This window comes from Ostrinia nubilalis, chromosome 5 (assembly GCF_963855985.1).
Source record: "Ostrinia nubilalis chromosome 5, ilOstNubi1.1, whole genome shotgun sequence".
NCBI classification, from domain to species: Eukaryota; Metazoa; Arthropoda; class Insecta; order Lepidoptera; family Crambidae; genus Ostrinia; species Ostrinia nubilalis.
This window is the reverse complement of record NC_087092.1, coordinates 3,492,143-3,519,802: the sequence shown is the minus strand read 5'-3', so window position 1 is coordinate 3,519,802 and position 27,660 is coordinate 3,492,143. Positions and strand designations below refer to the sequence as shown.

The 27,660-nt window shown below is 35.4% G+C and overlaps 1 protein-coding gene across 1 annotated transcript in view; it reads right to left on the bottom strand.

Annotated features, from left to right (window-relative positions):
* LOC135072118 (uncharacterized) overlaps positions 1 to 27,660 on the bottom strand; it is a 357,723-nt gene that overhangs the window by 325,497 nt on the left and 4,566 nt on the right. The window contains exon 2 of the mRNA XM_063966072.1: positions 26,260 to 26,442. Within this exon, the coding sequence (XP_063822142.1) occupies positions 26,260 to 26,302 (43 nt within the window). The 5' untranslated portion in view covers positions 26,303 to 26,442. The remainder of the gene's footprint in view (positions 1 to 26,259; positions 26,443 to 27,660) is intronic.

Here is a 27,660-nt window from a genome sequence, read left to right as displayed (position 1 = left end):
AATGTGAAACGGGGGCGTGGCGCGTGTCTCCGCGATATGCCCAGAAACGAACATCGGCCGCGTAGCTAGGTTAGTCGCGATTCAGTCGTACTAAGGAAATGTTCTCCGAAGTTTTTGGATAATGCGTCGTTACGTGCAATAAAACAAGTGAAACGAAGAACTACAGGAACAATGGAGTCATTTACTACATGTAAGTATTGCAAATCCATTGGTATTTTGGTTATAAATAAAAAAAACTTAACATTTTTACGAACGAATTCAGTGCCGTAACAGTTACTGCGATATCGAAATCAGTGGTGATAAAAATTCTAACACACTTGTACATTGACGATTTAGTTAGCAACCACTTTATGTCATGCTCAACTACTGCGCGATGTATTTAATTTCTTCCGATATCCACTGTCGTGTGAAAATACACAGTACGGCCGCATGTGCCGGTCGTAACACAGTGCCGTGCTCGTGTTCTAATGCGGTTTCCTATTATCGATAAATAGAAGTAAATTATAATTTTCTATTTTGTAATTTTACATAAAAAAATTATGTGTTACTTGCGATTATAAGATTTTACAAAAAAAATAATAACAGTAGAAGTAGGGGAGCGAGGGGCTTGTTGTAACGGGGGTAAGTAGTAACAGGCTCTTTTCACTAGGATCTTAAACGCAATTGACGTATGTCTTTGACTCGGTTTAACCTTTAAACCGCGCCGTATCATGTTGCCATAGCTAGTGTCACGCCGGCCGGCGCAGTGAGCGGAATTGTGCACGTGCTTCATTTTTGCCAGGTAATATAAAATTGTACTGTCGTAAAATTTCGGTTTGCGTTATTATTACTGACTAATTTCAAATGTTCTATATCTTATTTCCATTCAAATTTATCTATCTCTGATAATGTGTAACTGTTTTTATGATTGCTAAATTGTTTAAATAGTTATCTTGATAAATGTTAAAAATCATACCATGGGGTTAGTTGTAACAAAATGCGGGGGCTTGTTGTAACATGTTACAATAACAAGTAAACAAGAAGTGTTTAACTAAATAAGACTGCTTATTACTTAATTTTTAGGCATTGCTTACTAAAAAAGTGTATCTTCATTTTAGTTATTTTAATTTTCAATTAAAAAAGTGTATTTTCATTTTAGTTATTTTAATTTTCATACAAATCGGATTTTATAAAATTTATTTTGTATGAAAATTAAAAAAAAATAAAATGATGATATCAAATTTCTGACTTCACCATACCATTTATATGCCCATGTTAACATGGGCTAGTGTCGGCTCATAAACCCATTTACCTAACACCCTGTATAATACTTACTTTTAAAAGATGTGAATTTTATTAAAAAACAAGCAAAGAATAAATGATTAAAGGTATTATTGTCGTTTTTTTGGCGTTACTACTTGCCCCGCTAGATGTTACAACTTGCCCCAAGCACGAGGTAAGTTGTAACACCGCACTTCTTCTAGAAAATAATTGATTGTAAAATAATGACCAATATTTATGGTATTATTTTTACTTGATTTGGTACAGGAAGAGTTACAGCATCCATCCATCTTAATTTAGTAGACATTTAATCAATAGATCTCAAGGTATATTAGTTTTAATGAAAACTGTTACAACAAGCCCCTCGCTCCCCTAATTAGTAACTGTCAACTATGTAATTACTATAAGAGCTAGTTGAAAGCCTAATATAGGCATTATTTTTGATAAACATATGCGGTACGCAGATCGCCATAATTAATCCTTCAAGGCCCGCGAATCTAGACACAATAGATAATCAATTGTTATGACATTAATTAATGCCGTCTGGGACTCAAGCGGTTAAAAAGTAAATGCGTGATAGTAGTTAATAATAACGTATAATAATAAAAAGGTTTTCATACATAAGCATTTTGTGAAACCAGTTTCGAGCCTTGCCCCTAGCGATTTAAAGTATCGATATCTTGTCGACTTCATTTTATCTTTGTTCTCTCACTAGTTTTCAAAGTGTGCGTCACGTCACGCGGCCATTGATTGGCCATAAGGCACGCCTTCTGGCCAATCACAGCACTTTTAAGCCGGTTGCACATGTTGTCGTAGAGTGTAGACTCTCAGTCGCTTTGTTTTTACACAGTTGAATGTGTGTGTGGGAGCTGTGGTGGGGGAAATGTGGGGACACTGGTTCTCGTTGTAGTTACGCGCGACTTCATTTATCTATTCTCTTTCTATGATCTGAGGTTAGGGGTCTCCAAATTAGGCTCTAGATTCCGAAATCGTCAAGAAATATAGATAAGGACAGAATTTTTTAAAGTGTTTTGGCCCTTGAAGCATGCTGAAGTAATTATGGTACTTTAAAATTCAAAAGTTTGGAGGCTCCTGCTCAAGGTCATAAAATTTGCAGATTTGAATGTGCATCAAGTCTCTTATTACAGTCACATGTTCACTAGGGGACTATCCTTGACAAAAATGAGCAAGGCCGGAGCATCATGTTCGCAAGATGAAAGAAACACCACAGCATATCATCGATACATGACAGTGCTAGTCTAGATTGCTAACTTGTGCTGTCAGTAAAGATAAGATTATGAAATATGACTAACCAAACATGTCTGTTCTAGTTGGCTTGCGCCACAGTAAAACAATGGCATTATTGGTATTTGTCTACCTGTCAGGCCTGTCAAGCGGCGCACGATTGTCTCAGAACTAATGCATGTTGGACGTAGTCACTTGTGACTGCTAACTAGGAAAGCCAAGGGCATGGCTGTTTGCTGGGTCAAGATAAGAATGAGAATTGAGGCAAGCCAATGTTGCAGGTAACTTTTATACTGTCTATAGGTTTCATGGTAAGGTTAGGCCAGAGCTAATAAGCACACTACTCAGAATGTACATTAAAAGTCCACCCGATTATACTTTTTAAAGTCCAATCCTTCTTTTTGCAGGAAAAGGAAAAGGCATATTAATTATGCCATAGAGCCGCCAGAGTATAGGTTTTGACACCATAAACTTTTTTTTATTAATAATAGCGATGAACTTGTGTATCACCACAGTGATAGCAACAAATTTACAGTTAATGAAATGATTTTCATTATTTTTTACCTGTGCTTGTTTTCGGAAAAGAAAGGATGTGAAGTGCTTCATTTGAGCACATTATTAACAACATTGTTGCAGAATAAACATGTTCATGCCAATCCAGGGCCAATCAGATGGTTCGCAAATGATGCGCTCATTAAATGGGAGGGCTGTGGCTTCATTAGCGGCATCTGATAGCAGGACGAAGATCGCTACGGACATTTCTTTTGCGAATGCCGCAAACATGCACTCAACATGACAAAAGTCGAAACGAATGTACATCACTATGTCTATGCAGAATGCAGATGGACGTATCTAAGCCGTACACTCAATGGACAAGAATATAATCGACGAAACTTTATGTTCCAAATTATGAGAGTGTGAGAATACTGTCAGAAAATACTTTCTTAATACATTAAATTTTCAAATAAATGAGTACCTATAAATGAACCCCCCCATATTGTAAAAAATCATAGATATCAGACTGAATCCAATTTTAAATAGAAAGAGAGTTAATAAATAACCCTCCTTCTGGCACAGTCGGGTAATAACAAGAAACACTCATTTCAATACACACTTGACTCCCGCCCTCTACAATTTCTTGCATACTTTGTTGATATCTCTCCCATTCTTACTCTTATCTATCGGCGCAGACGCGGCAATGTCCTGAAAAATGGCTTTATTCATTCGCGAGTAGGGTCACCATTTCTTTTCATTAGTCGGGATTTTCCACAGATAAAAATACCTGATACACAAAGCGCAAATTAAGAATATCTGTAGAACGCGCTTAACACTGGCAGTAGCTCATTATTTTCTTTAGTTTTTTCTGTTTTTATAGATTTTTCCAAGTTGTACGAAATTTTTATGTGGTAACCCTAATTCGCCAGGGTCTTATCATTCAAAGGTCCCGCCTACGCCCTATAACTTCTCGCCGAAGCAGTAAATACATCATGGAACAAAGTTACACTTAATAAGGCGTATATCTATGAATTTATGACACTGTTCTGGGGGTGGGCAGCCTTAGATCTGATAGTTCGGCTTTCTTCGAATGTTTAGGGTTTAGGCGCACTGTGTAAGGTGTGTTCATATAACAGCGTGGTGTCGTTTATGACATTAAAAAACAAAATATGAACCGGTGAGCCATATAAGGAACTATGGAAAGGTCCAAAGTATGAAAATAGTCCAAAAAACAGACGAATGGAGACCACGTCTCAGAAAACGTAGTGCAGTGGATTACCCCCTGCCTGATGGACAGACAAACACAAGATAGTTGACAGTAGCTGGATGGCAAAAGCGAGACAAATGACAGATAAGATAAATTAATTAGTCCATGGCCTTTTCATAGCGAGAGTGAATAGGCACTAGGCTAGGCTGCCCTGTAGCAGATATGTAATATCCTAGACTGCATGACTACATCCCACTTAACACCAGTTGCGATTGTGGTCAAATATCTGCCATGTTATGTAAAAAAAATGTCGCTTCAATAAAGCTCATTTTACCCCTTTCCAAAACTGGCAACAACTTTCCTTCGCCTCATTACGAAGTGTTGCCTCATTCAATAGACTCAACAACACCAAAACACGAATTCCGAATAAAATACACGTTCGTTCCGAATTTCAAACGTCTGGATGACATCATGTGTGGATGCAAGCAAAAATGAAGTCAGCGTGGACCGCCCAACGCCCACATTTGCATGTCGCTAAAACCGGTAAGGGTGAGTCACCCGGGACTTGCACATTAAATGCACTTGTACGAAATTTTGTACCGGGTGTTGGATGTAGGTGGCTGGATGCGCCTGCGCATATAAATTAATTTGAATTGGTGAGCAGAATTCGAAAATAACTAATTTGAAACAGTCTGACGTACATAGGAACACTTGTCAGGAAGAGAATCATACACGTTTAATATTCGTTATACATGTGTCATATCATTTTGGAATAAGGTATTAATTTTAAGCTGTCATAAATCATTGGCATTTGGCGTGCCAACCAATGACTGCGATTCTTAATTCCGAGAAATGGAATCCCCAAAAGAACGCTAATCCTAAAATCGCTAGCACGCTATTCCGAATCACTCTATCCCGAATGCACGCTTTCCCGAATAACTCTAGCCCGAATGCACGGAATCTCGAATCACTCTAACATTCAATCTAGTTTAAAATTGATTGGAGTCATCAGCGACGACATTTTAAAATTTACAAACTTAAAGCGCTTAATTATTTCATATTGTTAAACTTTTTAAAACTTATCACTTCCAGTATTATCTAGCATCAAAGCTTGAAAACCCTCTGCGCATCATTCCCGAGGGTGACACCCCTACCAGAGGGTCGCCAACTCGACGACTTACCCTAAGCACAGAAGACAAATGTGCGTTCATTGGGAAAGTTAATTTACAGGGGGGAGTTAATTAATTATTTGCCAGCTCTTGACGTCCTAATTAGAATAGTTTGAGACTTTTAAACTTTACTTGTGCCAGGAGCACGAATAAATACCGTTCTCATTATGGTATGGTAGTCGTTGTGTATGAAAAACCAAACAGAGCTGCTATTATACCTAATTGTATAAGGAATACGATTACGTAAGCCATTCGTGCTCAGGGTACGGATCATTATTTCTTTTTTACTTTCCGATAACTCTGCCTATTTCGATAAGTAATAAATTGTAACTATTGTCATTCATTGCGTAATAAAAATAATAGAATTAAATCATTTCAAATGTTTCAATCATAACATGGTGTATAATAAGGTGACGTCAACTCTACCATAAAATCGATGTCGGTCGATTAATTTTATAACGAATCATTTTCCTGTACGTTTATAGCTGTAATTATGGCTTCTTATTATTTATTGAGCTTATTCTAAGTCCTCATAAAAGTTCATCTTATTTTTTTGTAAGAAAATGCTGATGATGATGATTAAATAAATGTTTAATCATAAGGTATTATGTTTAATCATGTTCCCCAGTCGATGAAGCACCTGATGTCGTGCCCTGAGTGCCCAATCAACTGCACTCAGGAGGATTTGATGAGCGCTGCTGACAACGCCACTCTTGTGGCGGAGTTTTGGGCTGACACTGTGTAGGTTTGTTGTCGACACGAAAAGAAGAAGAAGATAAGATATTATTTACTTTAGCTAGGAATAACATTATGAAAATAGTTCTAAAAAAGCCAACTCAAACTATTGCTAGGATAATTCCCAGTCGTGTTAAACAGAATGATGATGAGCTGATTGAATTAATGTAAGGGCTTGTTATTATATTACTATTTTATAGGATACTGTACAAACTTAGCTTATGTTTATTAATTTGCTGCTATGTCCACCATAAACAAAATTAATGTATGGAAATATCAGATGGAAACAGGAAACACGTACATATTTCTAATGATCAAACGTCTTAGAAATAGAAATAATAAAAGTAATAAAACGTAATTATCTATACGGCGATGTTGTGTAACTTTAAAATCATTAAACTACGTCTAAAGGGCAAGTGTTTATAAATGTGTGTAATTTGTAATTAAAATTGAGGATGTTCGAAAGTTATTTTACCAGAGGCGTGAATTGTATAAAACTAATGAGTTAGACAAAAAGTAAGAACGACAATACATCAAGCTCAACTCTGAGGTGTCTTATACATATTTAAATAGGTGCTATAATGCCACAAACTGTACACACCTACTTCGATGTGCTGTCGATTGTCTTAGGCTGAGTTGCACCACCTAGCTTTGACCGTAACTATAACGTTAACCGGTGTTTTTTGTATGGAGTTTGACAGATTTTTGACGTTTGTCAAAGTTAAAGTAAGATGGTGCAACTCAGCCTTACAATTTTCAATCCACTGATATGCATCAACAAAGTACCATGCATTTATCAGTAGGCACTGCTGATATGCACAGCAGGCCCCTTGAATTTTATGGCACAAGTTGTCTATAAACATGTCGGAGTTTTATTGTGACCCGTGAAAGTGGACAGTGGTTCCTTCTTGCTTAATCTCTGGATGATAATAAAATTTAATTTACGCCATGATTAAATTCAATATGTTAATAGTATCCAAATTTATAATCAACTCCCTGAATACCTAAAAACTGAAACAAAAACAAATACATTCAAACTCAAATTGAGATCCCTATTATTTGATAAAAGTTACTACAGTGTTGACGATTACATGAGTGACCTAACCCTTAAAAAAATGAAAGATAATGTGTCAATATCTTTAAGAAAGTAAAATGTAATGCAGTGCAATATCCTACTTATAATACCTAATATATAATATATAGTATATAATTGTACAATAAAATAATGTAATTTATATTAATATTAAGGAAAATTATTACCATTAAGCATTATTTTGTAATTGTTAATGTTAGATGTTAACTAAGTACCTATTAAATGATTGTGACTTTGCTACACCCTCACAGGGTCAATGTATGAATGCATGTATACCTGTATGTGCTGAATATGTTAATGCAAATGAATAAATAAATAAAGTATCTAATCTTCGTCAAATAACACATTTTTATAGACATGCTAGTTTCTGCCTGAGACTTTGCCCTTGTCGTACTCCAGCTTATTTACGAAAAGGCTGGGCCGAATTTGACGGAACTTACATAACTTCTAAGGAGTTATTTTCGATTCAGCCAAATGACGTCCACTGCTAGTAAAGGTCGCGGGAAGAGCCTGGATGCGGGCAGCGCACAGGACCGTTCATTGTGGAAAACCTTGGGGGAAGGAGTCATTTAGACTACTTTTATTTCTAAAGAATTAGCATCCGTTCATAAAAGCTAAGGCCCCGTTTCTGGATTGAGGTTTTTAGCTTGAGCGTGTAATTTTCTACTGAAATATGAACTTTTCATATAAGTTACAGGTGTCATGAAATTGTGAACTAAATTCATGACAAAGGCAAAGCCGCGTAGAAGAAAAGAAGCAAGTCGCCTATTTACCACTCGAATTTTTTCGAAGCATAAGTTTAAAGGCCTACCTACATGTACCTACTACTCGCTTTTATACAACTTTAATCGCAACCTTTGAAACCTAAATTCCTTCCACCGTTTCTCATTAGCCGCAGAATCACGGACGCCTGCGGTCGCGAAGCAAGCTGCAATTGCTCTGCGGTCTACCATCACTTCAGGGTTAGCCAACTAAGGGAATTGCTCACGTTGCACGCATTTGACGTGAACGTGATAGATGTTTGAAGTGAACAGATTCAGGATCGATTTGTGGAACACGAGCTGTGACCGCGAATTCGTACGCTTGGTAATCGGTGGTAGTACAATCATAAAATTATCTCTCATGACTATTAAAAATGATGGCATTATAAATCGAAATAAAAAAATACGCTGGGAAATAATGTGCTAATATGTAGTAAGTAGGTCACTGGAGTTACCACTCTCCGCAGAGTAACCGCCCAATTATTTTTAGGGATTAGTGAATTTAGATATTTTTTGCGATCATGTAATTTTTTGGTGATTTAGAACAATATTGTTTGTTTGTAACGGTGTAATGCACAGAACAAATAAAACAAATAACGATCCCTTAAAACAACAATTTGTACTCGGCATCCTATTACCGCCTTCTATTTGTTTAAAAACTCTAGTAGTCGACTTCTTTTTCTAAAACATTTAAAACCCTTTTACAAACATTTACCGATCCCAGCGTAAAACTTAAAGCAGTCGAAGTGAAGTATAAAACAAATAAGACAAGCTGATCACTGCAGCCAGAGACCCTTTGAATCAAGGGCCGCAAGTAAAATCACGTGAACGGCCGTCAATGCCACACGCAATTCGGCCCAATTGATATTCAGCATGTCTAAGTGTGCTTACGTCACTTTAACCAAAGAGGATGTATGATTTAGATATTATATCGTTTGTTGTAATGATTTAACTACTCTATTACTCATCCCTAGAGTCGTTTGTAATAACCAAGTGAAATTATTCAACGTTCAATAATAAAAATGCTTCTTTTTGTCCTGTCTGCAATGGCAATCGAAACCATAACCTTTAATACCTCCAAAGTGCAAGGATGATCATGCGCATACTTGGCATTTGACACAACTTGCAAACGTCGAATAGCCCGCATATTTCAATTGACAAGGGTAACGTATGCAAAAAGTACTCGCGAATACACTTAACCTTTCAACTCAGATATTATCTACATAAATAATGGGACACGTCCAGTCCAGATTCCATGGAAAGAAATAAGTATGCGAGCTGCATTTTTCTGGAGTCGGGTGACGTCATAAAGCCGCGCCGAATGCCTGGGCAAACAGCGTGTGCAGGCAGCGAGCAAAAAACAGCGTTTTACGCTTTACTTGAGCGACAAGTAAGAGCAATTTACAGCGAACACGCGGAGAGAGGTGTGGGTGGCCTAAGTGAGGCGAGTGAGCGAGTGTAATTTTAATTCAGTTGGCTAAACGCGTAAAAAAATAGTAACTTATATTATTAACTCAACAAAGTTACAATGAATGGAATGACTCTAAAGGTTGCTCCATGTGGATAAAAATATATTTTTGAAGATTCCAAAACGCTCTTTACAATATTTATCGTTAACACTAATTCTCGGCAAAAGACGTTGTAATATCAATTTGTTTTATGTGACGGAAGGTCTTTATGAGCGATAGTAAAGATATAGTTTTTGACAATGTAACCAACCTCTTTCGTGATCTAAATAAATAAATAAAGTACACAATGAACAATCGCTATCACTTACGACTTGTGCCACCAAACCGGTTACCAGATAGTGTGCAATAATGTTAAATTGAGGAAACCCTAATAACCTCACTGCTCTATATTCCGGCTAACTGTCCTGCGACCAATTAACCGTTTTAGGTCACACGTACGCGCCAGATTAATGGGCAAATTATCAACATCATTCTGCATCATCGCGTGCATGGATGAACAGTTTCAAGCGCTTAGATTAAATAGAAAGACAAGATAGTAATTTGCTAAAGTAGGATCCAGCGTGAAAATTGCATCGACGTTATGTAAAACCACATTGCATAGCAGAAAAAAGAGCATATCGTACGGGTCATTGCAAAATTTTCCTCAAGATCAAGTTTCGCCGTTCAGTTATTTACATTCTGCCAGTCAAGCAAGATCGATTCATTGAACAAGTTCACTTAATCTTAGCCTTTATTGAAATTACTCACCCATAATTTCACAACAAATTAACTGTACACAAAATCCACAAGTGAACTGTCTAACCGTTTGGTATCACGGTCGCTAATGGCGTCTTATCTAAAATTACGAACGGTCGAATTAACCCGTATAAAGCGACCGCCTACCTAATCGCTATCAACAATCGGCTCTGGTAATCGGCCAGCTCTTCGGAGCGTCTTCGATAGCGGATCGAGGAAAGCCAATTCAACTGCATGTGCTTCAGATCTTATCTGTTCGAGTTTAATAGCAAATAGGCTGAGCAATCTGCGACTAATTTCATGGTTCATGCTCCGAGAAAAATAACGTCGATTACAGTATTATTTGTTTGGGAGATGTATCATTTCTAGTTGAAAATGAAAAAGTAAGTAAAAATAAGATTCAAGCGTCTAACGAAAGTGAAAGGGTTAAAAAAAGACACTTCAAAATGGAATTGATTGTAATAAAAACCGCAAAAGCGTCCATGGCAACATGATATTTACGCAAGCAAAACTGGTAGTCGAAAACTAGGAGACCATTTCAACAATGCGAAGAATATAAAATGTTTGGGGCAAAAAATTCAATAGCGTTTTCGTGGGCCAAGCTCCATTAGCTCGGCCAACAATACCTCGGCATCTGATATCGTGGATAAAAACGCGAGAGTGGCACATTAATCATTCCAAATAATTCCACGTCCATTATCACGTGTGGCCAAATAAAAACATAAAATGTTACGACGACATTGAACATTTTCATTTCGATCGCGTCTCGGAATTTGATTCTTTGAAGATATTTATAATTTCTAACTTTAACACACTAGAAGAAGCTTGTTAATTAATAGATACACTTTAAAGTTAAAAATCCAATTAGATGTACGTGTGTACTTAACTACTTATCTCAATAACAAATATAATGATCATTATCTTCCGCACCATTAAAAATTAAGGAAGTTCTAATGTAATTGATTGGCTTATTGATTGTATTTTTTATTGAATATTACGAATCATGAATTACATACTATGTGTAACTAACTAACCATCTGTGCCTGTTTACGATTTCGTATAACATCTACTATATTTAATAGTAATGGCACCAAAGTAGCACCCTGCGGAACGCCAACCGGCAAGTCGTCGAACTCGGACAAAAAATGATTCTATGTAACCTCTATTACAGCAATTCTCCGTATAACCAGAATGATCCTCTATAAGAAGTTTAAAGCCAGTTGTAAACAACATGTTAAGAGGAAATACTAACAAATGTACCAACAAAAAAATAAATTATTTGAGTGTGTCTATTTCGTTTGATAGATTTCACGTACAGTTAATCTTATATTCATGCATATAAGACTTAAAAATGTAGTAAAGCCATGTATTTCATAACAACACTGTGTCAAACATGTTTTTGGTATCCAAAAAGATTTTCACAAAGCATTTGTTCAAGTCAGACTCAGACTTTGTACAAAGATATCCAAAGACTTACGAACGGGATTAACTCTCACAATCACAACGATGTGACGACGACGTGATTTATGGTATTTTTCAGAGAACTCTCACGACTGTCTTCAATAAATTTCGAATCAGTTGAGATTGTTCCAAAAAGTTTGCAGCGTTGCACACTGAGGTGGATGACCGTAATACAAATAAAGAGGTACATATAAACAAACATAAAGTGCTAATTTTATCACCTGTGCTTGGTTTAAGTGTAGTACGCTTTTGATACAATTCGTTTGTACAGCAGTGCAGTGTGGAAGACAAATATTGACATGAGTGTACATTACCCCGCTACCGTTTTCAAGTATCATAATGCACATAATGTTACGTCTATATTTTTGGTTGAGTGTAATCGAGATATTTTGGTGCGTTAAGAGCTATTATGGTTGGATTAACATTCTTTGAAGCACTATAAAGTGTTCCTTTGATGTTTTGTAGGTACCATTTTGAGTTGTGGTTCCTTTTAATTTTCAAGACAATCTTTTTACTAGTTCCTTTAAATAATATTTCTTCGTTCTTCGTCACTCTGGGTCACTTTATTTATTCTTTTGTGTATTGAAACACGAAATCCATTTGTCCTCAAAAATAGATCATAAGTGACTCATGCAAAAAATCCATACACAGTATCTACGCTATAACTAAAATAGCTTTGCCACAAATGGAATCACGTCCAAAGTTTTTGTTACATGAACATTAATTTATTTCATTGACTGGGCGTTTCTGACAGGCCAACAAAGCAATTGGTAATTATCTATCTGATTGTATTAGGAATATGGTGTTAAGTAACTCTTTAATAGCAATGTCATGTCTAGGAATATATTACAAGGACTTCTTAGGAACTAGTTAACTCTATTTGGTAAGACAAAGGAAATAGAACTTAGACCCTAATGTCAATGCACTGTACAGTCGCCCACACATAAGACTAAAATATTAGTAGTAAAATCGTACCTATTATAACTGTTTAAACATACCATTAAGTTAGATGAGTTGTCGTCCGTTCATCTTCCGTAAACCATTTAGTTGTGCTTGAATGTTATACTAACATCTAAATAACCCAGCGTTCTTCACGCTTAATACTTTGAACAATGAAAACTGTAGGTAGAATAATTTGCAAAGCTGCATTGTGTTTGAACCTATGTTCAAGTTGTGTTCAGGTAAGTTCTTGACAAGTAACTGTCTATAAGTTAACGTTACTTAGCATTCGGATCGTTAACAGCTCGCTAAGCGAAGTCTATTAGCATGCGGCTGTGAAATAAATTTGATTTAATGGTAATCAGCTAACCCATCATTCTTAATGAGCTGATATTATTGTAAACAGATTAGGAATATACGGTTATAGTCATATTTAAAAAGAAAGAAAAATACGGGAATATCAAAATAATTCAGAAGAATACTATAAAATGCTATAAAAAATCTCTATCTTCAGTGGTTCCCCATTTGCGGATTGATATAAGCTTTTAGAATAAGCGATAAAGCTTTTTCGTGGAACTCTGTAGATAACGTCAAATAGAGTCGATCGATTCCAGTTAGTGGGATATGTTTAGTCAACAAGATTACCCTGCATTTCGATCAGTCATAACATGTCTTAAACTCATCAGTTTAAAAGTGAAGTTTCACGAACTCATCAATTCAAAAGTGAAGCGTGTATATTTCCGCAACTTCAAGGTGTATTATGACTGGACGTAATTAAAATCGTAATTTCAGCAAGATCGATCGCAGACAACTAAACAAACAAGATTGTTGTTTGGATCCCTCAGACGAAATCATTTCTCGTCTAGACTGAATTGTAAACAATCCTACAGACAACATTGTAAACGAAACGTCAGCACATCATTATAGCCAACGAGGATATACGTTGTCTAGGGCACTGTCTCAGACAAGACTTGAGATGAACTGCGTATGTAAAGCTGTGATATGAAGGCGATGATGCTGATTTCAATTTCCAAGCTAGGAATCATCCAATGCATTAATGGATATAGGTCCAGCCATCTTCTACCCAAGGATACATTTAATATTAAGAGTTCATACTTTATTAGCAGATGAGCACGCTTCAGCTGGAAATATCAATTCTAAAACTTGAAAAGTATCCTAGCAGAGCTAGATAATTTGAACATTAATAATAATGAAGACATACAAACATCCATGGCTAGTCAACCGTCAAATTATGCGATTGTACTTTAAGGTCAATTTATTATTGATACGGATGCAATCAATGATGAAACACCGACACAAAAACATGAGATAAAAAATCTATGCATACAAGACCTTGTACCACAAAACGCGAAAAGAGCCGTTCCAAATTTGGTTATCGCAAACGTTACTCTAACTAATGAGTTAGGTACGTCCGGCTGACAGAAGTGGGCTTTGTAATCGCCCTTACCATCAATCAATGTATCAATACTCTAGTTAGTCTAATTAAAAACAGATTAGGGCCTTGCATAAAGGGCTTTCGGGGTCACGGTAAAAGGTGCTGCAGACTTGCTGTGTTTAAGATAATTGGTATTGTTGAAGTAATAAAATTCAAGATGTAAGGCAAGAAAAAACTAAAGTACAATTATGAAGACATGGTCTTCATTATCAATATACGAGTATATTATACTGTAAATTGTACTTTCGCTGTATCTAACGCTTTACTTAAATCTTAATCCCGATGGTACAGACTTTCTATGCTGCGGTAAACAGCTTTAATAATTCTTGAATTTTTATTATAAACAGGGCCTGAATAAATTGTGCTTTTAAGTTTTTTAGTTATTTTGTTCCACTTGCATTTTGTATCCTGTTTAAATACTTTAATTTCTTCAGTACGCGTGGTATAATAAGGAGTAATGTATTTAACTTTGCCGGAGAATATTAAAATCCCATAATTATCTGTAACTTGAAGTGTACACGCACTTTAACAAGCAAAGCAAGCAACAAAACAAAACATGTTCCTGACCTTGTTCTTAACGCTAATGCACGCCAACAATCTGTTCAATGTGCGTGTGATTCGATTCGTGTTGGAACATTTGTCATGTCTGTTTTTACTTATGAAGTGGTATAAGTTCTTTTGCAAGCAGTTTGTTTTTTTTTTTTTTTGTTTTAAATAACCCTACCAGTGTATTGAATATTTTGAATGCCGAACGCCGAAACAAAATATTCAATTTCTGTGCAGAGCAGGAAAAAAAAATCATTGTCAGCGAAATAAAAACAAGTCTAAAGACAAATTTTATGAAAAGCCTAGTGACCACGATGGTGTAATAAAGGACTGATGAAATAAGGAAAGAAAGAAATAACAAAGCCTGACTGAATATCGTAAAGTTCAGTTAAAACCATCCTACTTTTCAAATAGTCAAAAATTCTTCTACATGATGCATTATTCGTCTAAAAATAAAGCAAACTCACCGAAATTAGTACAAATTACGCATGAACATCTATTTGTCTGTCCGTCAGTTTGGTGTTGCCACCATCAATCACAGTTCTTCGTTAACTTCTGACTGCGTAATTACCTGGAACAAAAACAAAAGACACAATGAGGCTTTATTTGGTTTAAATCTTAAATTAAGTTTCGGTACACTTGAAGGATAATGGTATCTTCAAATCCAAGTTCAATCCTCGCTGCAATCAGCTGCAATCAAGCAATTTGACACGGATATGGTTACTGACATTTCATTCAATTGTTGGCATTTTTGAGTTTGTCAGCGGATTTAAATGATGCGTATCGTTTTAAAAAAGCGGGTTAAATAACTTCATAGGTAGAACAAGAAATTTAAGGCTAAATAAAATTGTTTTCTGGGTTGTATTTGTGTAATGTGTTCGAATGACATTAAAATTGCTGAGAAGATTTCTGGTTCTGGTAATACTTTTGTAAGTTGAAAGTAGGTAGTAACTCGTTCGTTCGTTCGTTACGAAAGACGTCCGTTGGACAAAGGCTTCACCCAAGGAAGTACCTACTTTTATAAAAAGTGGAACTTGAGGCCAAAAAGTCACTCTTTTTCGATATGTTCTTGAATAGATTACAAATTGTGCCTTTATCTCCAAAAGTCTGATAACCAAACTGCCTCGCTGAGAAAAATGTAGGTATCAGATAGCAGTGATATAAACGAAATATCAAGTTCCAGCTTCACATTAAACTTAGTAGTAGACGCTACTCTAGACCAGCCAGACAATCGTGACAACTCAAAGAAAGTTAATAAGGGCACAGGTGTTATTCACAGCGGAGTCAAGGCTGCGGCTGCGCACCGGATGAATGCATTTGTATGGTCGTTCTCACGAGATCTCATTAAGCTAAATGTCCTCTCACAGGGCCGTTTATTTGTACAGATATTGCTTAGGTGATCAATCTTATGGTGGAACAAATAGACAGTGAATGGAGATGTAGAGTCTACATTGTCAAAAACGCCTAAAATATTGGGCAATCAAACCGAGAATGGTGATGATTAGTGTCGATGGGAACTTCGATAAGTTTTATTTACTTTACACCTGATCATCGAACTAATAAAAGTTTAGTGCCTTAAAATACTATGTAGGGGTACTTAAGCGACTACAATTTTTCAGAACAAAGATATTTTCTGTAAACATTTTAGATAATGACTGTACTTTGGGCCGTAAATTATGTATCAGCAATACCCAGATCGTGGTCTACTATTTTACTGCAATTTCAAGCAATTTTAGCAACGTAACTGCAGTCTTCTGAAATTTTAAAACAAATCTTCAAGTACCGTTCGTCTTACATAACAAACCCAATAAAGCCGAAGTCATAATACAATTAAATATTTTCGAAACTTGCCACTAATTACCGCTACTTCAAATGTCATTGCATTTAATTGAGTGGCCAGTGGCTACAGCATTGGTTTTTTATTAAGGCCCATTGTGAGAATTCTATAAATCTTTGTAAGAGGTGGGAGTGACGTCTCGACTGATGGTAATGTTATTATTAAGCCATCGACATAATAAATGTACATACAACAGGCTCTCTTGCAGAAAGGTGCGACCATGCCATACGTTGCAGCTTCAGTCTGGTGCAACCATAGTAGGTATTCGGAGTAAATGGCTTAAACTTACCACGATTTTTGTAGTCTAACTATAACTACCCATCAGTAAATCTAGACTTATCGTCATCTAGACTCACAGTACGTTTACTGCTGAACATAGGTCTCCTCCAATGATTTCCGTATTGTCCGGTTGGTAGCAGCCTGCATCCAGCGCCTTTCTGCTACCTTTATGAGGTCATTCCTAGGTCCACCATGTGGGTGGCCGTCCTACAAAATCTAGTCTTACTGCTTCTAATTCTGTTGTGCTACGTCATCATATTTTAATGGTTACATCTGGCATGGCCACTACCTTGTGTTGTGACGAGTGCAGGGCCCACGCAAGATTTCGCATCAGTCTATATTTCTGATGAGAATAAATCATCCCAAACAAGAATATCAGAACAAAAGACCAACTCCTACGGAAATGAGCATCCTTCGCACGATATCTACCATGACCAATTAAATACTTCTTTTATTAGACTAAAACAATATTAGTTAATCCATTTTGAATTACCAGTAGGAATTCGGAGACTTTATTACAGAATGATGAAATCACTTCTGAAGGGTCCTTGGGGTAAGTGGAATCTACTGTAGAGACAAATAATCCAGTAAAATAATGGAAGTTTATTTGTAATTTTTGACCTTAACGTTTCATATCCTAGAACTCGCATTCTAGTAATCATGTTGAATTTAAGCTTATTTATTGCCATTAATCAATTTGACCCATGCGTCTCAATAGAGCACGTCCAATTTCCATATTTGCCCCATAAACAAAGTCTGCGGATAAACATAGCCCAACACGGTCATAAACTAAACCTACAGAATTCTTTTAACCGATCTACAATTTACGGAGGTTGTAGATACTTTTTACGTTATTTCGCTGTCAAAGCAGCCAGCGCCCGGGGCTCACGCGTGAAGGAATGCCCCGCCCGTTGCCAACAATTGCCGTTGCCGTTCTGACACGGCGATCTTTGTTGCTCTGATTGCCTGCATTGTGGTGCGCGTTCGATAAATTGGTGATATCGCGGCAGATGATTGCCGGCGCTTCGAGCTGATGTTTGAATGGATAGATTGTGCGCGGTAGTTTTAGCTGCACCATTTTAGTTGTAGACTATATTATGTCTGTTTCTCTGTACGCTTCGAGCACTACATTTTTCTCTACGTGGCGCTCTATGTTTTCTAAGTATCCTTCGAAGACAGTTGACGATGATGATTAATAAATAGGTACTGAGTGATTTCTCATGCAAAATGCATATGCTCAAAAGACAATGTATTGTAGACATGTCTTAGATTCCCTGAGACTGCATTTCGCAAGGCTTAGGTATGCGTGTGTGGGTGACGTATTTTCCCATTAAGGAGTGCACCATCTGAATCCGCCTCTATTATGCTAATAATAAGCCAGTTCCTATTCACAAAAGTTCACTGACACTCCCGTGATAAATGGCTTCATAACTGACGTTCGTATTCGCAATAATATCTTTATATTTTTTATCTCCTTTACTGCCTGAACGACGTATTTCTTACGAACGAAATAAAAGATAAATATTCAAAGAGTCCCTGTATGTTCATGTGTTAGGATCAATGAACGATACAAACACAGAAAAGGAAATACGGAGAATCGGTGACCAACGTGGCACACACTTACTACCTACTTCAAAAGTAAGTGTAAGTTTAACGCGATTACAACTTAAATTAATAAATGGGGCAATGGTTTACATTTAATCTTACGTAGATTTAGTTCGTAGTGTAATAGAGTTCAACTCTTTTATTTCACAGGTCCTAGATTCGATTTCCAGGTGGGACGTACAAATTGTGTACGTTTGTCACTGTGACAACTCGAACTCTACTCGTTACGATTCACTACCACCACAAGAATATTTCTAAGTTATTTATACGTTAGATTCTTCATAAACGTAGACGAATTTGGTAATTGTTTACTTCCACTACATACTTTTTGTAACTGTGCAAACATACCAGTAAAACAACTATTGCGTTAGTCAGCGTGGTTTCTATGGCTTTCCGTTCACTTTTTAGCATGAATCAAGCTTGATAAGAGATCTAATAAGGGGTAATACGGTTTTTATGGCGATGTAATAGCCCCATAGCCGTGCAATTGATGTGGCCGTAAGCACTCACAAGTCTATTACAATGGTGAATTGCGTTTTGTTACTACTCTGCTGGGCCAAATGGTTTATGTACATACGGTGAGTCATATAGTCGTATTTTCATTTACTTGACTAAACCATATTCATTTACTTTTGATATTTCAATGTTTATCTTTTTTATAGGAACATATGTAGTGCATAAGTCCAAATGAATTTTAAGCTCTACATTTTTTTATGGGAAAGAAGGCAGACGGATCACCTAACGGTAAGTGATTAAAAAGTTAAAGGTTTTCAGAAGATTTCGTTCATAAACAGAGCTAAGTAATACTATGAAGACAGTCCTTCTTAATTGCAACTAACATTACAAACTAAACTAAACTAAACAACCTCACAACTAATTAAGCTGAAATCGGTCTCATTAAAAGCAGCGTAACGCAGCTCGTAAGGCACTATCAGTGGTTGAATCTTGATTGACGCCCCCACCTGCTACTCACGCAATTATCTGCTTTATCTCGATTGGAAATAGATTAGGTTTGTTTACACCAGCTCTGGGCAGTAACTACTTGAATTAAATAAACGAACCAAAAGGGAATTAAATAAATATAAGGTGCAAACGGGGAAACAGTAAGACAACCCAAGACCGAGCCGCCTGGAGACGCAAAACGCCGAGGGCCGACCCCAAATAAAATGGGAATGGGCCAGGCAAAGTAGTAAGGTACAAACGGGGAAAATTCTCGAAATATAAGTATCTTGGTAACGTTATCTAGAACAATGGATGCAATCTTATCGTTTAGTGACCGAAGGACTTAGGTATTATTAGTACACAATGCAGGCCATAAAAATCCTAAGAAAACACAATAAAAACTTGCGATACTGCCTTCATAAAAATTTATCCTATATTCAAGACATGCGGTGTACTATAATAGAAACATAATTATGAAAACTTTTAACAAATATTTGTTTGTCTTGGCGTTTTTATGAAACAATGAAATAAATATCAGCACCTGTACGTAGGTATTAGAGCTATTCATAAATTCACAATTTGTAACGCTTACTACCAAAGCATACACAATGAGTGAAGTAAGTCACGGTAAAGATTTGTGCAGGCATTTGTTTAGGAACTTATCTAATTCCTAATTTTCATTACAAAGAAAAACAATAAGGCATTTATTCCCGTGTCATGAATAAGCTCCTTACGATGTACTTATAAAGGGCACTTAAACATTTACTTAAAGAGGGATTTACATAAAAGATACTTTTAAAAGACCCCACATTATGCTTTTAGTCGATCCCATAAAGCCAATTGACGCGTGAATCGACCATTACCGGACTTTACTATTATTTGTAGACATTGATCCTTCGAGACTGTCTCTTTCACACCTAAAAAGAGCATACAAGACGGAGATACTTGAGAATAAAAGTTATGTGATCACGCGCAGCCGATAAGCGCCTAAAGTCGTTTCTTTTTTATCGTTTATCGATAAAATGCATTGGATATTACAAAATCGATAAGTGAACGATAATTCCGAGGAGTTTAAACTTCTTATCACTTGTAAATAGTTGTAAATTCTTATCGGTTTTAACTGTATGCGCTTTTCTAGATTTAACGAGAATCGGCGACAAATAAGGCGTCATAACTTAAAACGGTTAAAGTAGTAGTAGAAGTCTGAAACCATAGACATGAAGTGACGGTTTACATGTTTTATTAAATTATCAACAACTATAGTTGCGTACGAGTGTGAACTAAAATACATAGAGCAAAGAACTGCCGCATGTTCCTGGAAGAATAAAACGCAACAAATGTAACGTCACATTTTAGGAAGTCTAATCGCGGAAGAGTATTAAACATATTCCAGACCATTCTATGAATTACAATGAATGTTTATAATACAACTAGTATTTCGCAATATTAAAACATGAAAGGAGTGACCTCTGATACCAATTAAAGATACGTTTCCTTTTGTCTTACCTTTGTTAACCTTCGGAAATTATTATTATTGACAAGGCATCGAAAATGCCACGACCCGATTATATTTGTGTTTTTATTTTATACTTATCAACCTTTAATTAGGCTTAATGACAATTTATTGCATAATAACAATAAAAATACAGTTCCTACAATGTTAAGTGTGAAACTTGAAGACAAAACCTTCTGAAGGATTTCATTGTATGAATCACAGCACCCAAGGGAAAATCGCGTTTAATTGCATAGTTAGCGAATTCATACTAATGTTAAATCGGAACAAAATACCAATTAGATCGATTTTTGTCCATCTCAATATCTTTAGAACAAGTTTGATGTAAATTGAAAACTATAGAACATACTTTTATTACTTTGTTAAAACGTTCATTCGTAAATGTTAATTGAAATAACATACAAGTTACGATCTTTATAATTATTCCTTAGTCACGAATTGAACCTACACGATTGCAAAAGCATTTAGACAATAAAATGTAAGTCAACCATAAGGGCAACCACCAAAAAACACGTGCTCTTGACATTTGCACCAAGTCATTATTATAAAAGAATAAAATGCAATTCTGTATGGAAAATCCGACTAACACATTTAACATGCATGCCAAACTCAGTAAAACTCAGTAAAAGTCATTTATTTCTGTAAGTAGGCTTTAAAAAAGCACTTTTACCAAACCAATTCCTACTACAATTCTTAGAATCATAAGCCATGCTAAATTGTTGGTTTTAAGTTAAAAATACAATAGCAGGGCAACCTTGTGTGAAGTGCTATGTAAAGAAACCACACAAATAAATTTTAATATGGTAGAGTTTATGTTAATATAGAGTAATGTATACTACTGTACTGTACTATTTTGAATGAAATTATATTAGAGTCTGGCCAACGAAAGCGTGACCTGGACTTTTTTTAGAAGTTTCATTATGGCAACATTATAAATCTGTCAAAGACAAGTCATAGTCTGTGGTTACGAGTTTGTAGTATGGCCATGAGGTATTGAGGCTTCCACCATACCACTGCGATCTCAACCCGATCGAGCTGATATGGAGCTCGGCTAAGCGTATGGTGGCAAAAAAGAAAATTAATCTACCAGCAAAAGAAACCGAAGCACTAATTAAAACCTCATTTGGTCGGATAACTGCAGAAGACTGGAAAAAAATGACGGACCATGTAATGCATGTAGAAAATAAATATAAACAGAGGGATAAAATAACTGAAGAAGAATTGGAAAAATTTATAATTAATGTAGGAGATGATGACTCCACTAATACCTCAGATGAATCCTTGGAGGTTGAATTTTTAGACTCTGATTTTGAGTGGGATGAATAATCAACATCAACATCATTATTATCAGCCTGTACCTACTTAACTATATTTTATTTTGTAATTCCTATTTTTATTAATAAATGTTTTTCTATGTACCGATTTGTTTGTGTCTTAATTATTTAAATAATTTATTTCCTTAAAACTTTTTTTACATCCTTGACAGTGATGGTTCCGTCAACGAAACGGCGCCTTTTTTTTATAAAAAAAATATAATAAAATAATCAAGTATCAAATTATTTATATCCTACAACAATTAGTGTTACCACGTGCAGATTTTTCAAATTTGCCGCGTTTTCTCAGGTCACGCTTTCGTTGGCCAGACTCTAGGTTATATGACGTAATCAAAAGTTAAAGAATTACGTATATTGGTGGTTGTACTTATTTAACAAACATTAAAACCTAGCACTGGATACTCTAGGACAGTGTTTTTCAACCTTTTTCATGACACGACCCCCCTAGTATAAAAAAAAATTTTGTCGACCCCCCAACCGTTCGCTTATTTTTCATGCATTTTATAATGTTATAAAGATGTTGTAGGGACCGAATACTTCAATCCATACAACATTTGCATAATTAGATTTCGGAGAAATATGTCTTTATAAGATTTTTTTTTACCGAGGTAGTTTTTACGACCTCTCGCGACCCCCCTATAGAGGCTTCGCGACCCCCCAGGTTGAAAAACACTGCTCTAGGATATAAGAGAGAGTTCGTGCTTTGTGACATTTTTTGAGGAGGATCACGTCCCGCCGCCAGTGGACTGCCATTGGCTGTAAATGATGATGATGAATCATTAATTGAAGCATTTTAGCAAAATGATCGCTTGATCAGCTGTAAGTGCCAATTTAATATGAATTTGTCTCGCGCGGTGTGATTCGAAGAAACTTGCTCATACATAAAACTGGAGATTACAGTTGCATCAAACGCCCTCGATTCTTTCTAGATTTTACAACTTCGCGAAATAATAAGTAGGTAAAACAAGTTGATGTCCATCAGTCCATCTATTAATGTCGTCAACGTGTCACCACATGCGTTAAACGCCAGAGGGGGCGTGTCAGCTGAGTGCGACTAGTGCGCACCGTTAGCGCAGGCGACAAGAAGTACAGTCTGGTGCGAATACATGAGCTAATCATGTATGTGATTTTTCCTTAAAATATGCGAAATCAAAACCCATAATTTACTGAAGGAAACATCAATAATATAAGTGAGGCTAAAAGCTTTTATATTTTGTCGATAAATAAATACGGAGTGCGGACAATTCGGCAATTGATAATTTAATTAGTTAGTAATTTGATTAGTCTATCTATATCTATACAAATAAAGATAATAGAAAATTTTAGCGTTAGTCACTGATGGGTTCAATGAGTTAGGACGCTCAAGAAACCTAATTTTATTATTGAATATTATTATTTTCTATCATCAAATCTACTTTGATTGATGATGATTGAAAATTTTAAAATCAGTTCTGTAGGAATTATAAAAAAATTATTGAATTTAAATTATGCACATATTTTAGCATTTGAGTGTACAAAGCGATAAGCGAACCCGCAGCGACCTTGCAGGGTCGATCACGACCACCTGCATCGAACTACGATTTCTAGAAGAACTGACAGTTACCTAAGTAAATGTAACAGAACAGAATAAGTTTCAGGAAATGAAGGTGTGCGAAAATGGGCTATCTTTGATAACATATGGCACAAAATCTCTTAAAACACCCACTATCTTTGAGAAAGATAACAAAACATGAGCCGGTTTGGAACACGCATCGAAAGGCGATTTCTTAGCGCCCACGAGGAAGGATGCGCGGCGAATTCCAAAGTTTGTGAAAATGAGGCGATTGGGGATTGTAACAAAAACTTTAAGAAATGGGGTCACCTTAACAATTTAACCGAACATAATAGGTTAAATCGATTCGAGCAGGCCTAAATAAATCAGTCTACGATTACAGAATTATTTCACTTAGTTCTGCAAAAAAGAAGCAGAAAAAAAAAACTGCTTGCATAAAATATTGCTCGATGAATGATTAATGTTCTAAGAATCTCCAACAGAACTATGAATCGATTAGAGATCCAATATCGATATGCGTTTAGCATTGGCACTGACCTTGAACTATAGGTTAATTCAGCAGATCGCAGCGATAATCGTGCATGTATCTATTAAACATTAAGAAACTGCAATGATATCCAATGTTGTCGATTGTAATCGTGATAATCGATTCATTAGTTGCCCAACCTTACTACTACTAGCCGAGAATGTCAGTTTTTACTGTATTTAATGGTAATGGATATTCGTACTCGAAGGGCACACATAATAATAACTAAGTAATACATATTTATTGGGCACATTAAACGTAAAAACTTGTAATGAAACTACAGAGAATTGTATTTTTAGCAATTCGTTAACCAGTATCCAGTAGCTGATAGGGATACCTACCTAAATGAGATTGTGAATATCAGGTAGGTTTACGATCTCGAACGTCCTCATAAAGGGTAAATAAGTTTAAAAAAACAGGATTTCTTATAATTTGTTTCTCGCAAATGAAAAATAGTCTTTAAAACAAAAATAGTTTACCGTAATGGTAATACATAATATGAAGTTTTGGGGCGTATTTGATAATAATCTTTGAGTCATGGTCGAAAGACGATTAAATTTCCAAAACTAATAACGCAAAATGTGAGAGTAGGTACGTCTATGCTATAATGGCGAGGTCAGAGTCCCCATTACAAAGGCTCATTTTGTTGGGCTGCGGTTAAAAAAACGGCAAATTGCTAACTAAAAGTTAATTCATTGGAGCTCCGCCCCTAAGAAAACTGGTTTGAAGCGGTCGTGACCGTTCCTTGACGAAGTTTCATGAACTTTAGAGCCGAAAATTGGTTGCGTTACTAAGCTCATCGCGGGGGTTCTGCAAATAGAATTTGAAAAAACTTTCTTGCAATATTGTACTTAGGTAATAGTTTTTAAAGGAATAAAAAGCTCGTGTAACAATGTTGAAAATCAAAATAACCATACAATCAATTAAAAGAAAACGTGATTGGAAAACTTAAATATGGGTAGAATTAAATTAGCAGATTAAATAAATTCCATAAGGATAATACTATTTTCCATCTGTAATGTAGAAAGGATAGAATAAGCCGCCTGAAGAAATAAAGAAAACTGAATAGAAACTGGATACATTTTCTTAAGGAATCCTAAAGTATAATAACCGATACTTATAAATATATCGATACGATAGGATCGATTCTAATGTACTCGATTGATATGCAGATTGAACCTTAGTCTCTTGTTATGTGCACTAAAGGTCAAGGCACAATGGCTGCTTTTTAATAACGTTATTACCATTTATAGCGTACCTAAGTGTGCTTTAAAGAGGATAAAATATATTACCAAAAGGCTAAAGATCACTTATTTGAACTTTTAACTTGCGAATGCAAATTACTTACAATGTATTACAGCTTCGGTCTTAAACCAATCCGTAAAGGATAAAATACTCGATCATTGCAAACGTTGTGATAGGGATAGAGACATGCGATTTTTGGTTTTACAAAGGTAATACGATAAAGAATAACACAAAGTAATAAAAACCATCTGTTATGGGGGCATTATTTGGAGAAATTTATCAAATAACCAAAAAAAACACGAATTAAAATGCAGATTTTTCTCAAAATGTATAATTTTTTATTATTTGTTGCCATTATCTGAGTATTTTATTAGTATTGCCTGTTATTTAGCATTATTACTGTTTTTATTTTATCAGGATATACCTCTTAGTTTAAAGGTTATTACGTTTTCTTTACAATAGTAATTGGAAGAAAAAAAAATCTATAAAAATTAAAAAAAAAACTTAAAAGTTTTTTGACTTCTTTTTTGTCGATAAAAATAGGTCTAGTTTCACCTATTTTCATATGTGCACTTTAACGTGACTCACTGTATATAATACGGGTCCAAAAGTATACTTTGTCGTACGTATAATAGTAGTTTTTCCCCTACAGGACCTGTTATCAGTCGTCTATCATAAAAGAGCCACTGTAACGTAAGTATAAGTACTCACGCACGACACAGAATCTTGAGCATCAATAAATGTTTTGGTCAAGCGCTCAAGATCTGTGTCAAGAATGTAGCCTGAATAAATTATCCGGAAAATCTCATAATACAAAAACTTAGTTAAGTATCATTCAATTAAATGTTTACTAACCTGTATAGATCCTGTACAGCGAGTCCAGTAATCCTTGCATCATCTTGCTAGCTTGCGTTCCACACTTTATTGAACACTAACTAACACTACACATTGAAACTGTGAACTAATCAACGCGAACAATGGCTACATTATCAACAATAATCAGATGTTCCCGTTGATTACACTTTGATTTTGATGACTCTGTTAATTATTTTGTAAGCTTATACAGTGTGAGTCACGTTAAAGTGTACATATGAAAATAGATGAAACTAGACCTATTTTTATCGACAAAAAAGAGGTCAAAAATTTTTTGAGATTTTTTTTTAATTTTTTATAGAATTTTTTTTCTTCCAATTACTTATTGTAAAGAAAGCGTAATAACTTTTAAACTAAGCGATATATCCTGATAAAATAAAAACAGTAATAATGCTAAATAACAGGCGATACTAAAAACATACATAAAATACACAAAAAAGATCAACAAATAATAAAAAATGATACTTTTTGAAAAAAATCTGCTTTTAAATTCGTGTTTTTTTGGTTATTTGATAAATTTCCCAAAAAAATGCCCCTATAACCGGTGGTTTTTATTACTTTGTATTATTCTCTATCGTATTACCTTCGTAAAACCAAAAATCGCATGTCTCTATCCCTATCACAACGTTTGCAATGATCGTTTGAACTATTCCTCTCCGGGCGCGCCATACAATGCTTTGTTAACAACGAAACTGAAAATGGCTCTAGATTTGTAATTTTGATAAAGACAAGTTAGATTTCAAATAAAAACAAAAGATTTCGAAGTAAAATAAGCATTTTAGTTACAATTAAAATTGTCTCTACCTGTAGCGGGGAATAATGTTGTGACAGGCCTTTGTTCAAACGATCATAGCAAATGTTGTGATAGGGATAGACACATGTGATTTTTGGTTTTACGAAGGTAATACGATAGAGAATAATACAAAGTAATAAAAACCACCTGTTATAGGGGCAATTTTTGTAGAAATTTATCAAATAACCAAAAAACACGAATTTAAAAGCAGATTTTTTTCAAAAAGTATCATTTTTTATTATTTGTTGGCATATTTTGAGTATTTTATGTATTTTTTTAGTATCGCCTGTTATTTACCATTATTACTGTTTTTATTTTATCAGGATATACCGCATAGTTTAAAAGTTATTACGTTTTCTTTACAATAAGTAATTGGAACAAAAAAAATTCTATAAAAAATTAAAAAAAAATCACAAAAATGTTTTGACCTCTTTTTTGTCGATAAAAATAGGTCTAGTTTCATCTATTTTCATATGTGCACTTTAACGTGACTCACACTGTATGTTGTAATAAAAGCTGAGACACATTGCCAGTCTCATAAATTAATTTAATGTTTTAATGACACTTTTGCACCATTTACCTAATTTAAA